We start from the raw sequence: 13,737 nt of genomic DNA, 5'->3' as shown, positions 1-13,737 counted from the left end.
TGACTAGTGGTGTTCCGCAGGGGTTGGTGTTAGGGCCGCTTATTTTTGTGCTGTATATCAATGATGGCTTTGTTGTAGATGAAATGAAGATTGGTGGAGAAGCACGTGGTGTTGAGGGAACAGGAAGGCTGCTGAAGGACAGACATTAGGAGAATGGGCAAGAAAGTGGCAAATTAAATACAATGTTGGAAAATGCATGGTCATGCACTTTGGCAAATCTGAGATGCAAAGGGACTTGGGAATCCTTGTGCAGAATCCCTAAGCGTTAACTTGCAGGATTAGTTGGTGGTGAAGAAGGCAAATATAATCATTTCAAGAGGTCCAGATTATAAGAGCAGGGATGCGATGCTGAGGCTTTATAAAGCACTGGTGCGGTCTCTGCTTGAGTTTTGTGAACAGTTTTGGTCTCCTTATCTGAGAAAAGGTTTTCTGGCATTGAGCAAGGTTCAGAGGAAGTTCACAAGGACGATTCCGGGAATGAAAGAGTTATCATATGAGGAACTTTTAATGGCTCTGGGTCTGTACTCACTGGAATTTAGAAGGATGAGGGGGAATCTCATTGAAACTTTTCGAATGTTGAAAGGTCTAGATAGAGTAGATGTGGAGAGGACGTTTCCCATGGTGGGAGAGTTGAGGACTAGAAGACATAAACTCAGGATAGAGGGGCATCCATAAACAGAGATGCAGAGAAATCTCTTTAGCCAGAGGGTGGTGAATTTGTGGAATTTGTTACCACAGGGAACAGTGGAGGCCAGGTTGTTGGGTGTATTTAAAGCAGAGATGTATAGGTTCTTGATTGGCCATGGCATCAGAGATTATGGGCAGAAGGTGGAGAGTGGGGCTGAGAAGGGGGAAGAAAGGATCAGCCATGATTGAATGGTCGAACAGACTGGATGGACCAAATGGGCGAAATTTGCTGCTATGTCTTAAGGTCTATGGTCTTATGGAAACCCTTCATCAGCATCCTGATGAAGTGTCTCAGCCCAAAATGTCGACTATTTACTCTTTTCCATAGATGCTGCCTGGCCTGCTGAGTCCCTCCAGCATTTTGTGTGTTTTGCTTTGGATTTCCAGCATCTGCAGATTTTCTCGTGTTTGTATCTCATCATAACATGAACTACAGAGTCCAATCCACAAACCGCATTGGGTAAACCTTGCCCGAGGCCCAAGACTCCGACACCATCCTCCGACAGCACCGACTGAGAGGCACAGAGAGAGAGATGGTGATTTTTATAAATGACCTGGATGAGGAAGTGGAGGGATGGATTAGTAAGTTTGCTGATGACACAAAGGTTGGGGGTGTTGTGGATAGTGTGGAGGGCTGTCAGAGGTTACAGCGGGACATTGATAGGATGCAAAACTGTGCTGAGAAGTGGCAGATAGAGTTTAACCCAGATAAGTGTGAAGTGGTTCATTTTGGTAGGTCAAATATGATGGCAAAATACAGTATTAATGGTAAGACTCTGTGCCCCCAATCCAGGCAAAATCATTGTAAATCTCCCTTGCACCCTTTCTATGGTTTCCACATCCTTCCTGTAGTGAGGCGACCAGAACTGAACACAGTACTCCAAGTGGGGTCTGACCAGGGTCCTATACAGCTGCAACATTACCTCTCGGCTCTTAAATTAAATCCCACAATTGACGAAGGCCAATGCACCGTATGCCTTCTTAACCACAGAGTCAACCTGTGTAGCAGCTTTGAGTGTCCTACGGACTTGGACCCCAAGATCCCTCTGATCCTCCACACTGACATGAGTGGAAAGTGTGTGGATTGCACTGCCATGAGTGGTGATAGAGTTAGATATATTAGGGACCCTTGTGACTCTTAGATAGGCACATCGATGAAAGAATAGTGGAGGAAAATGTTAGGTTGATCTTGGAATAGGTATAATGATTGGCACAATATCATGGACTGAAGGGCTGTTCTATTCAAATCAATTCAATTCATGTTTAATTGTTATTCAACTGTACTTGAATACAGGCAATCAAGACAGTGCTACTCTGGGGCCAAGGTGCAAAACACAGACCCAACAGTCACACACAGCACAAAGCATGCACAAGGCAGCAAGCACATGTGAGATACAGTACCATTAAAAAAAAAGCTTGTTGTCTGCTGAGCGCACACCAGGGGGCAGCACAGACCCCAGCCTGGATGCCGTGTCACAGCGCCCCCCGGTGGAGCACACCAGATCCGACGGCTCTCTCCCAGTGACTGTGAACAGGCATACTCCATGCATCTGTATTCTTTCTCTTTTTAGACAACACCTGCTACAATGATAATTAATGAGGATCTGTCGTCTACTTTAGGTTCAGATGGTAAAGGAGAGGAAGTCCCAGACGGACGATCGAGCAAAGCTCACGGAACATTTCATTGTGGCACTTCCACAGCTGCTGGCTAAGGTTTGTGTGGAGGCTGCACCTCATTTCCACACAGAGGGCAGTGTGTATATGACTTGAGATAGGCAGTGCTTGAGTCAAACACAACAGCATCATTTAAGAACGGGTACATGGAAGGGCGGAGCTTAAGGGAATATGGGTCGAATGCAGGAATTAGGGACTAACTGTGTGGGCGCCATGGTCAGCATAGATTAGATAGGCTGAATGGCCTGTGTCTGTGCTGTGACTCTATTTTGGTTCAGAGGGCAGGCTGGCCCCTAGCTTGCTGAGTTTATGCCAAATGTCGAGGTCAGAGGGCATGCAGCCAGTTATTTCTTCATAGGCCCAGAGCCTTAGTCATAGTGTTATACAACATGGAAACAGGGCCTTCGTTCATGCTGACCAAAGTGCCTGTCTAAGCTGGTTTCATTTGCCACATCTGTCCCATATCCCTCTAAACAATAGGGACTGGGGGGAAAGGTATTGTCTAGGACCAGAGGGCAAGACCTCCAAATAGAATTATGTCTCTTTAGAACAGAGATGAGGAGAAATTCCTTTAGCCAGAGTGTGGTGAATCTGTGGAAATCACTGCCACAGGCGGCTGGGAAGGCCAAGTCATTATCTTTAAAGCGGAGGTTGATTGGTTCTTGATTAGTAAGGGCATCAAAGGTTACAGGGTGCAGGCAGGAGAATGGGGTCAGGAGGGATAATAGATCAGCCATGATGAAATGGCTTAATTCTGCTCCTATGTCATATAGTCAAATGTGGCTGTTGTATCAGCCTCAGCCACTTTCTCTGGCAACTCATTCCATCTATGAACCTCTGCATGAGTAAGTTGCCCTTCAGGCGCCTTTCAAATCTTTCTCTTCTCATCTTAAACCTTTGCCCGCTTGTTCTTGCTTCCCTGTCCCTAGGAGAAAGGGCTGCGGACATTCACCTTACCTGTGCCCTCAGGATCTTATGCACCTCTATAAGGTTGCCCCTACATTCCAAGGAATGAAGTTCTAGCCTGCCCACCCTTTCCCTATACCTCCTGCCTCTGAGGCCTGTCAAAGTACCCAAGAGAAGAAGCAATGCTTGACCCTAGTGTCTTCAGAACGTGGGGAGCGGGGCAGTGGAAACCAAACTGTGTGATAGAGATGGACAAATCTATGAGACTGATTGATTAGTATCTATGAGAATCTTTGAGATCTATGAGGCTGTTGGAGCCTGTTGCAACCTAGAATTTGACTTTGTGTACGTTAATTTTGCAGTATTCCGCTGACGGGGAGAAAGCAATTAAGCTCAACCTTCTACAAGTTCCCCAGTATTTTGATCTGGAGGTCTACAGTACTGTGCAAATGGAAAAGGTGAGCCCACTGCGTTATTCAAGCCACACCGCACGGGAAACAGGGTATTTTCTCCCACCAAATCTGCATCCACCAGCAATCTCCCCCAAGGGGGAAGCGGATTGTCAGGTTCATTAACTGACACTGATTATGAGTAAGCTCGTTAACTATTTATTTACAATTCAAATGGCGAAACAATCAACCAAACAAACATCTAAGTCAAACAGGTACTTATCTAAGTCCTCAAAGTTACCAGACCACGACACTAGATATTTAATGACTCTTCAAGCTACACTTGGTTGCAAATTCTTAACTAAACTGAGCGGCTGAATTGGCAGGACAAAACAGACATTAACTATACAGACGGTGGCAAGTACTATCTCGAGTGTGTACATGGGCATTCTGCACTAAAGTATATCCTCCACTGTTTACCGCCTCCATGGCACACATCGACTTGGTCCACAGCAACCTAAGACATGGTTACTGCGTACTCGATTCAAGCACCATCGGCACCAGAAGTGAGCAGAGGGGCTGCCGTGCTCCTTACACAGGCCAGTCCCCGCCTCCCACTGTGGACTGACTTTCCATGAGCAGGCAAGTTAAGACACTTAGTCCAACGCAACCCCACACTAATCTATTGCTCCACAAGGCCATCGAGTCATTCACCACTGAAGTAGGCCCTTCAGCCTACTACGTCCACACCAACTCCCACCCATCCATTTTCATTCACGAAACCCATTTTAATCTCTCCATGTTCCCTTCAATTTCCCCTAAATTCTGCCAATCACAGGGCAGTTTATAGTGGCCAATTAACCTACTCAAGAGAATACCCACAGTGTTGCAAGGAGAACGTGTAAACTCCATATAGATGACAGCGGAGGTCAGGAATGAATCATCTGGGAGAACCATATCTTCTTCATTAACAAAAATGCTCAACAGTGGATGTACTTCTTGAGGCAAGTGGTAAAATTTCATCTCCCCAGAACATACTGGTGCAATTCTACACTGCCAACATAGGGAGCATCCTCACATCAGCCAGTACTGTCTGGTTTAGCGCAGCATCCTCGAACTCCAGCGAACCGTCAAGCAGCACTTCTGCTGGCTGTTTCGCTTTCTTGCCACTGAAGAACAATAAAATTGTAAAAGCAATGAAGGTTTATCTAGGAGCATCAAGGAGACGTGGACGCTAGAAGTCGAGTTTAGAACACAGAACATAGCAGAGCACAGTACAGCTCACAATCTCATGGCAACCTTTCACCCTACTCCAAGATCAGCCTAATGCATAGCCCTACTTTTCTCTTTTGCCCTTAAATTTTGCCTATTTAAGAGCCTCTAAATTGTCCCTAATGTATCTGCTTGGGTGGCAGTTTGGAGATGTGCCTCTACTAAAGGAGGTTACGGCACTCCTTCCCTGCAGGTCACCCTTGGACAAGGTGTAGCACCTGCTTAGCCCCCCCCCCCCCCAGTCAGAGTCGCGTAAAGCCCCGGGAGCAGGTCGTGAATGGTTGCACGAGCAGCCGGTGCATATCACGAGTCCTGGTTTTGCGACCACTGACACCAGGCAGACAATCTCTGAAGGTTATTGATAATGGCTGGGGTCACCCGTCTTGTAAAGACACTGCCCAGAATAAGGCAATGGCAAACCACTTATGTAGAAAAATTTGCTGAGAACAATCATGGTCAAAGACCGTGATTGCTGACGTCGTATGACACGACACATAATGGTGATGATGAATGTATCTGCCTCTACCAGTAATCCCTAGCAGCCATTCCACGCACCTACCGCTCTGTGTGTGTGTGTAAAAAAAAAACTGCTCCTGACATCGCACCTCCCCATACTTCCCTCTAATCACTTTAGAATTATGCCCTCTCATACATAATAGCCATTGCCTCCCCGGGGAAAAGTTGCTGGCTGACCATCCACTCTGTCTATGCCTCTTATCAACTTACACACCTCTATCAAGTTGCCTCTCGTCCTCCTTCACTGCAACGAGAAAAGCCCTAGTTTACTCAATCTATCCTCATAAGACATGCTCTCCAATCCAGGCAGCATCCTGGGAGTTAATTTACAGATTCAGGAACAGTTTACATTTCTATCAGTGCTCTCACCCTGTTGGCCATTTGCCAGTATTGGGAAGCTGGGGTTTAGATGACAGAAATTTTCCAGAAACTGACAGAGAGTAAGGATTCACACAATATTGCACATTATGGAATAATTTATGTCTCAATAATAGCAGGTGCTATTAAGCTTATCATTACTGTGGCAAATTGCTTCCAGTAAAGATTGCGCCACTGAATGTGTGCAGCAGCTCACTTGGTAGTTAAAAAGATAAGATATCTAACTAAAAACATCACCAATGTCACCTTTTCTGAGGTAAGTTATGTTAGGTTGTGAGATTGGATCACTGTTGCTGTCGAGAGGAGAAGCTGGGGCAGAGGAAATTTGATGCCCGTACATCTGGCCCAGATGCGAGGTTGGATCGTTTTGGGCGCCGAGCTGATTTGAAGAGCTTGGGAGCGGCTTTGGGCTGGGTGGTGAAATCAGGACCCGGAGCGAGTCGCTGGGCGGCATGGTCTAGGCCCCAAGCCCTTCACAGCGGCCGGGTCCTCGTGCGAGGTAGGATCCGCTGTTCAGACAATCTAAACAATCCTCTCAGTTGGGAGGCAAGAGCCATTTTCGCTCGCTTTCCGTGATGTTCACTCTCCTCTCCAGGAGATTGGAGTCTTTTGCTTGAATGCTTTTTGGTCAATTTAAACGCCGGTCCAGATAGACTGAAAAGGCAGGGTGCCAGGATCTGAGGTGAGAACCGATTTCACCTGCTCTCCATGATGGTCACTCCTCTTTCCATGGCGCTGAGGCTATGAAGACTGCCCTGGCTGCCATGCTCCGTGCCCGTTAATATGATGAACTGATAAGTGAGGCTTTGGGCCTGCTCTGGGCAGCTCCAGGATTCAGATCTGAGGACTCAGTTTGGCTTGGAATGCTGTTGTTTGCTTCGATTGTTTGCGTGATTTGCATTTTTTTCTTTCTCTTGCACATTGTATGTTGGAGATCTTTTTTTTTCTTTAATTGGGTTCTTTCAGGTTCCATGCTTTGTAGCTACCTGTAAGCAAACAAATATCAAGGTTGTATAGTTTATACATTCTTTGATAATAAATGTACTTTGAATCTTTGGAAAATTAATCTAGATCAAGGAAATATGGGTGTTCGGGTTTGGAATTCCATTGCTCTTCTCACGGTCTTTTCTTCGCTTTTGGAATTGGCAGCATTTGGGTACCCTGCTGAAGCAGATAAAGGAGATAGTGGAACAGGAGACAGGCTCTGAAGTTCTGGAGTTCTGTTCGAAGGCATACCTCTTCCTTAGCAAGGAGGAGCTGGCTGCTCACGAACAAGTAGAGCAAGCAAAGAGTCAGTTATTCGACCAGCTTGTGGGGAAGTTCAACCGCCTGCTGAAAGACTTTCTTCACAAGGTGAGAGCTGTATATTTTTTTCTCCTTTGAATTAAGCAATTGTTTGCATTTATATATCACCTAGTGAAACAAATTTTTCAATGAAGCCAAATTTGGAAACCGGGTAGCGTGCGACATACTGTATCTGATTCTGTGATGATGCTCACTTTCCAGGGCCCGAGAAGCTTATTGCTAAACTTGGCCTTCTAGCACAGCTGCAAGACCTTTCTGAAGGTCAGAGTTATTGGTGATAAAATTAAAATTTGATTCTTCATTCAGCTTTTTTTTTGTTAAGAACATCCCCAGTCCTTAATGTTAAGTTGCAAGCAGCAATCAGTTTGAAGTTGGAGGCACATTTTTGCAGGGCCACGAGACTTGTCTCCATTAGCTGAAGGCTAGACAGTGGGGTTACGTTGCTTAGCAGGTCAAACCTGCTTACAAGTAGGGGTGTTTGTGTACATGGGGTCATGCATCACAGCATTCATTGTGAATGGGATCTCTTTTGCCAGAGGCTTTTAAGACCATCTGTGCGAGTTACTTTGTCCCAGCAAAGGTATCTGGAAAACATCACATGCAGATGATGTTATCTAGTAGAAACTAGTATTGGAATGATGGGAAATTGTTAGGAATGTCGAGGAGAATAACAGAGAGATGGGTTACAAAAGGAAGATCTAGGACTTATTTCACAACCTTTGTTTTCTGCGATGGATGACTCATTCGTCTGCAACTCATTGGTATGTTTTTCCAGTTTGTAAGAACTGTATCTCTGTTTGTGAATCCTTTGTATTTTGTAATTTGCATATTTTTTATAAATTGGGAATTCTCTGTGATTGTTAATCGTGTGTTATGAATTATTTGTCTGAATTTAAAATAAACTGTGTTTGAACTACTTCATTAGTTGGAACTATCTCCTCCTTATTAGAGCAGGAAGGGCACACCACTCAAGCAAAGGGTACTGGCACCTCAACATCGCCACCGAGGCTAGACAGGGAAGTAAACTAGTCCTTAAGGAGTAGGGAGATATAATATAACCTTCCTATAATGAGTGTACCCATTGATATCTACTATATATTGGATGGGGTTTAAAATCTTCGTTTGAGTTTAGGGCTTTGCAGACAGGAACCCAATACCATCATAAAACTTGTACTTCTTGGTATTGAGATGTTCTTGCATGGGTGTCTAACAGCTTTTCAAAGATTCTATAAAAGATTTGTTAGGCTATGTTAGATTAGTTTCTCATCATATACAATAGGATGCAAGATGATTACTTGCTCTTGTAAAGATCACGCAGTGAATATTGTATCGTCAGCAGTTTTGAGGCTCATATCTGTGAAAGGATACGCTGGCATTGGAGAGGATTCAGGAATGAAAGGGTTAATGTATGCGGAGCGTTTGCTGGGCTTGTACTTGGCTGCAGTTTAGAAGAATGAGGGGAAAACCTGAATATTGAAAAGCCTAAATGGAGTGGACAAAAAGGAAATATTTCCATGGGGCGGGAAGAGTCCAGGACCAGAGGGCACAGCCTCAGAATACAAGGACATCCCTTTAAAACAGAGATGAGGAGGAATTTCTTTAGCCAGATGGTGGTGAATCTGTGGAAATTATTGCTACAGAGGGCTGTGGAGGCCAAATCATTGGGGATATTTAAAATGAAGACTGACAGGTACTTGATTATTCAGGATATTATAGGTTACAGGGAGAAGGCAGAAGAATAATCCTGAGAGGGGAAATAAATCATCCATGATAGAATAGCGGAGCAGGCTCGATGGGCCAAATGCCATAATTCTGCTCCTATGAATTATGGCCTTATGATAATAATAAGTACAGTGATGAACACAAAAATGGAGTGGTGCAAATGTTGCAATGCAAAGTACAAGTGACAACAGTGAAGTAAATGAGAGGTCAAGTTAAGAATATGAGAATGTGGCAGCACTGCCAGGAAGAAGTGAAAACGGTGGTTGATTCGGGAGTCTAGTGGGGAAGAACGGCTGTTCCAGGCTTTCGAGCTCTTGTGTCTTCAAGAAGATAGAAGAGAGAAAAGCGAATGGCTAGTGTTGCATAATCAGAGTCAGGTTTATTGTCACTGACATAAGTCATAAAATGTATTATTTTGTGGGAGCTGGACAGTGCAAGACATAAAAAATATTATAAGTTACAATCTAAACATAAGTAAATAGTGCAAAAGAGGAGTAGTGACACAGTGCTCATGGGTTGATGGACCATTTAGAAATCTGATGGCAGAGGGAAAGAAGCTGTTCCTAAATGTGGGGCTTCAGGTTGCTGTAGCTATGCGTTGTTGGTAGGAATGAGGAGAGGGCATGTCCTGGATGGTGAGGGTACTTTGTGATGGATGCTGCCTTCTTGATGCACCATCTTTGGAAGATGTCCACGATGGAGGTGAGGCTTGTGCCCGTGAAAGAGCTGGTAGAGTCTACAACCTTCTGAAGCATCTATAGCAGTGATGATGCAAGCAGTCAGAATTGTATCTGTAGAAATTTGCTACAGGCATTGATCGTGTGGATAGACAGATGCTTTTACACGGGGCTGAAATAGTTGCCACAAGAGGACACAAGTTTAAGGTGCTGGGGAGTAGGTACAGAGGAGATGTCGGGTAAGTTTTTTAATCAGAGAGTGGTGAGTGGGTGGAATGGGCTGCTGGCAACAGTGGTGGAGGCGGATACGATAGGGTCTTTTAAGGGACTTTTGGATAGGTACATGGAGCTTAGAAAAATAGAGGGCTATGGGGAAGTCTAGAAATTTCTAAGGTAAGGACATGTTCAGCACAACTTTGTGGGCTGAAGGGCCTGTATTGTGCTGTAGGTTTTCTATGTTTCTAGTGTCTGATGGTGTACTGATTCTCCTCAAACTCCTAACGAAGTATAGCCGCTGCCATGCCTTCGTCATAATTGCTTTTGTGTGCAGGGCCCAGGCAGATCCTCTGAGATGTTGAGTGTGTTTGCTTTGAGAACCTGGCTCTACAAGCCAGAAAAAACTCCAACCTACAGGGGGCAGTGTGATATCTGAATGCTCAGTTAACCTTGTCCCTTGATGGTTTGTATGTCAGTTTGTATTTGGCTACAGCATTAGATTAATTCCCAGTCACACAGAAAGTTGGGGGCACTTACCCAATGGTACCACTTTTGACTTTTATAGCTCCTTATTTGTGATTTATTGTGCCACAGGGAGACCGGTTCAACGAGACTGAATCTTACCAAATGTGGTCAACGTTGAAGAGAATAACTACCTTCCATAAGTAAGTGAGACCTTTGCAGTAATGGACTGAGATTTAGTTTGTAAATTGACAATGACGTGTAAGACATGGAGATCACCACTTACTATTGAAATATACACACCATGGACACTTTAGCAGGTGCCTCCTGTACCTAATGAAGTGGCCACTGAGTGTATATTCATGGTCTTCTGCTGCTATAGCCCATCCTCTTCAAGGTTTGATGTGTTGTGTGCGCAGAGATGTTCTTCAGCACGTCACTGTTGTAATGTGTGATTATTCCAGTTACTTTCACCTTCCTGTCAGCTTGACCATTCTCCTCTACCCTCTCTCATTAACAAGGCAATTTCACCCACAGAATAGCCACTCACAAGATGTTTCTTTGTTTCTTGCACTATTTTCTGTAAACACCGGGGACGGTTGTGTGTGAAAATCTCAGGAGATCAGCAGTTTCTGAGATACTCAAACCACCCCGTCTGGCACTGAGTTGAAGTCACTTGTATCACATTTCTTCCCCATTCTGATGGTCTGAACAACAACAATCTCTCGACTGTGTCTGCATGTTTTTAGGGATTGAGTTGCTGCCATATGATTGGCTGATTAGATATTTGCATTAACAAGCAGGTGCCCCTAAAAAAGTGGCCACTGAACATAGAGCTCATTTTGGTTTCCCACATTATAGAAAAATTATATGGAAGACTCCAGTAAAAAATGCTCTCTATTTGACGAGAAGCCCAATTCAGTATTAGTGTGCGTTGTCATTTTATACGGTGTTATACAGCCTCCACCTTTCCAATTTTCGGTAAATTTTCCAACAGTATGCTGCATTCTATTCCTGCAGCCATTTATGACAGAACCAGATTTGCACTTAAACACACACAAAGCTGAAGGAACAGCAGGTCAGGTAGTATCTGTGGAGTGGAGTAAACAGTTGACATTTCTGGCTGAGACCCTTCATCAGGACTGCAAGGGAAGAGGGTAGAAGCCAGAATAAGAAGGTGGGAGGAGGGAAAGGAGTACAAACCAGATGGTGATAGGTGTAGAGGTGAAGGCAGGTGAGGGGGAAGGTAAATAGGTGGTGGGGTGAAGGGGATGGAAATGAGGTCAGAAGCTGGATGATGACAGGAGAAGCCAAGTGAGAGGGAAAGTGGGGTTGAAGTGAGAAGCTGGGAAGCGATAGGTGAAAAAGGTAAAAAGCTGAGGAATCTGGAGGGAGACTAGACTGGACCCTGGGAGAAAGGGAAGGGCACCAGTAGGAGGGGAAGGGCAGATGAGGAGAAGCAAGAAGGTGAGAGGATAGCCAGAACTGGGAATGGAAAAGTACAGAAGAGGGAGGGGGAGAAATCAGTGGAAGCTTTGTTTTGATTTACTGGGGCTTGAAGATTTGAGTAACGAGGGCTGGATAAGCCGGAACCTTTTTTTTTCTGGAGGATAGAAAACTGAAGGGTGACCTTGGAGACGTGTGTAAAATCATGAGGGGCACAGATAAGGTGGATGGTCCCAGTCTTTTCCCCAGGTAGAGGCATCCATAACTAGAGAGTGTTGCTTTAAGGTGAGGGTGGGGGGAGATCTAAGGGGGACTTGAGGGGCAACTTTTCACACAGATCGTTCAAAGTTCAAAGAAAATTTATTATCAAAGTACATATCTACTACCCTGAGATTCATTTTTTGTAGGCATTCGCAGTAGAACAAAACATGTAATAGAAACAATAAAAAGCTGCACACAAAATCTGACAAGCAGCAATGTGCAGAAGATAATCTGTGGAAATACAAGAAAAACACAAATAATTAATAAATAAATAAATAAATAAATAGTAAGCTAATAATCCTGAGAAGATGAGTTGTAGAGTCCTTGAGAGTGTGTCTGTAGGTTGTTGAATCAGTTCAGGGTTGAGGTGAGTGAAGTTATCCACGCTGGTTCAGGGGCCTACTTTCAGGCTTTTCTATCCTCTGTCTGACGGGAGGGGAGAGAAGAGAGACTGTTCAGAGCGGGTGGGGTCTTTACGTTGACTGCTTCATTGAGGCAGTGAGAAGTCTAGACGGCGGACATAGAGGGCAGTTTGGTTTCTGTGATGTGCTGAGCTGCGTCTACGACTCTCTGCAGTTTCTTGCGGTGTCGGGCCGGAAGCCATTGTTGATCAGCAGGTCAGGCGGCATCTGTGGGGAGAGAAACAGAGTTAACATTTCAGATCTAAAGTGTTCTGATGATGCACCTTCCGCGTGAAAAAATTGATTCCATTCCTCTTCCCGCAGATTAAAGATGAGCTTTATTTGTAATATGCACATCAAAATATTGAATCATACAGTGAACTGTGTTGCTTATGTCAATGACCAACACAGTCTGAGGGTGTACCTGCCAGTGACGCAGTCTTTCAGTGTCAACGTAGGAGGGGCTTTACGCTCCATGCTGCGTTACTTTGCTGCCCCGAACTGCTAAATCTTCCCGGCATGCCCTGCTTGAGGTTTCCACCATCTGCAGTTTCATTTGATCTTCAAAAGTGCATTTTCTTCCTGACCTGAGTTCCCTCTCCCTGTTCCCTGCTTCAGTGCTCATGACATAACTCGGTGGAATTTGTTAAACAGCACCTGTAAGCTGCTGAAGAGTGGGCTGGAAGACGGGAATGTCCCGGAGCCGGTGAGTCTCAACTTATTAAACTGGTAATTAGATGGTTAACTAAACGTATACCTCCTGCCTACATAATATCGATACCCCTCCCCCCAACTATCTACACATTCATGTGCCTGTGTAAGAGCTTGTGAAATGCCTCTATCGTCTTTGCCACCCCCGCCACCACCTCTCCCTGTAAAAACAAACTGTCGTACACATCTTCTGTGAACTTCCTCCTTCACACCTTAAATACATGCTCTCCAGTGCTAGACATTTTGACCCCTGTGTAAAAGAAGCCAGCTGCCCGTCAATGCCTCTAATAAAATTATAAACGTCTGTCAGAGCTTCCCGTTGTGCAATACTGCACAAACTTTGAGAGTCATTTTTAAAACCTCTTTGACCATATTACAAATCACAAAAGCTTCATTGTGTCTCTCAGAACATAAAATTTTACAGTGCAGTCATGCCCTTCATCTGATGACGCAGACCTTATAGCCTACTATATCAATCTAACCTTAACCAATCTAGACCTTATCAATCTAACCCTTCCCTCCTACATATCTTTCCATTTTTACTTTATCCATGTGCCTATCTCTTTTCATAGTCTCCAGAACCAAGTCTCACTTGGGACTGAATGAGCTAACTGAATGGTTTCATGTTGTACTTAACTACACGGCATTGTAGCTTTACAGTACAAGTGAGCTGGGTTCAATTCCCACCGCTGCCCAGAAGGAGTCTGCCGGTGA

At 44.7% G+C, this 13,737-nt stretch overlaps 1 protein-coding gene across 2 annotated transcripts in view; it reads left to right on the top strand.

Annotated features, from left to right (window-relative positions):
• LOC132391080 (cohesin subunit SA-2-like) overlaps positions 1-13,737 on the top strand; it is a 136,219-nt gene that overhangs the window by 85,251 nt on the left and 37,231 nt on the right. For both annotated transcript variants that reach the window (XM_059963804.1, XM_059963805.1), the window contains 5 exons: positions 2,308-2,400; positions 3,630-3,725; positions 6,972-7,175; positions 10,337-10,407; positions 12,931-13,018. In XM_059963804.1, the coding sequence (XP_059819787.1) occupies positions 2,308-2,400; positions 3,630-3,725; positions 6,972-7,175; positions 10,337-10,407; positions 12,931-13,018 (552 nt within the window). The remainder of the gene's footprint in view (positions 1-2,307; positions 2,401-3,629; positions 3,726-6,971; positions 7,176-10,336; positions 10,408-12,930; positions 13,019-13,737) is intronic.

The sequence above is a fragment of the Hypanus sabinus genome, chromosome 3 (genome assembly GCF_030144855.1).
Source record: "Hypanus sabinus isolate sHypSab1 chromosome 3, sHypSab1.hap1, whole genome shotgun sequence".
NCBI lineage: Eukaryota > Metazoa > Chordata > Chondrichthyes > Myliobatiformes > Dasyatidae > Hypanus > Hypanus sabinus.
The sequence above is the reverse complement of the archived record's forward strand: the minus strand, read 5'-3'. Positions and strand labels throughout refer to the sequence as shown.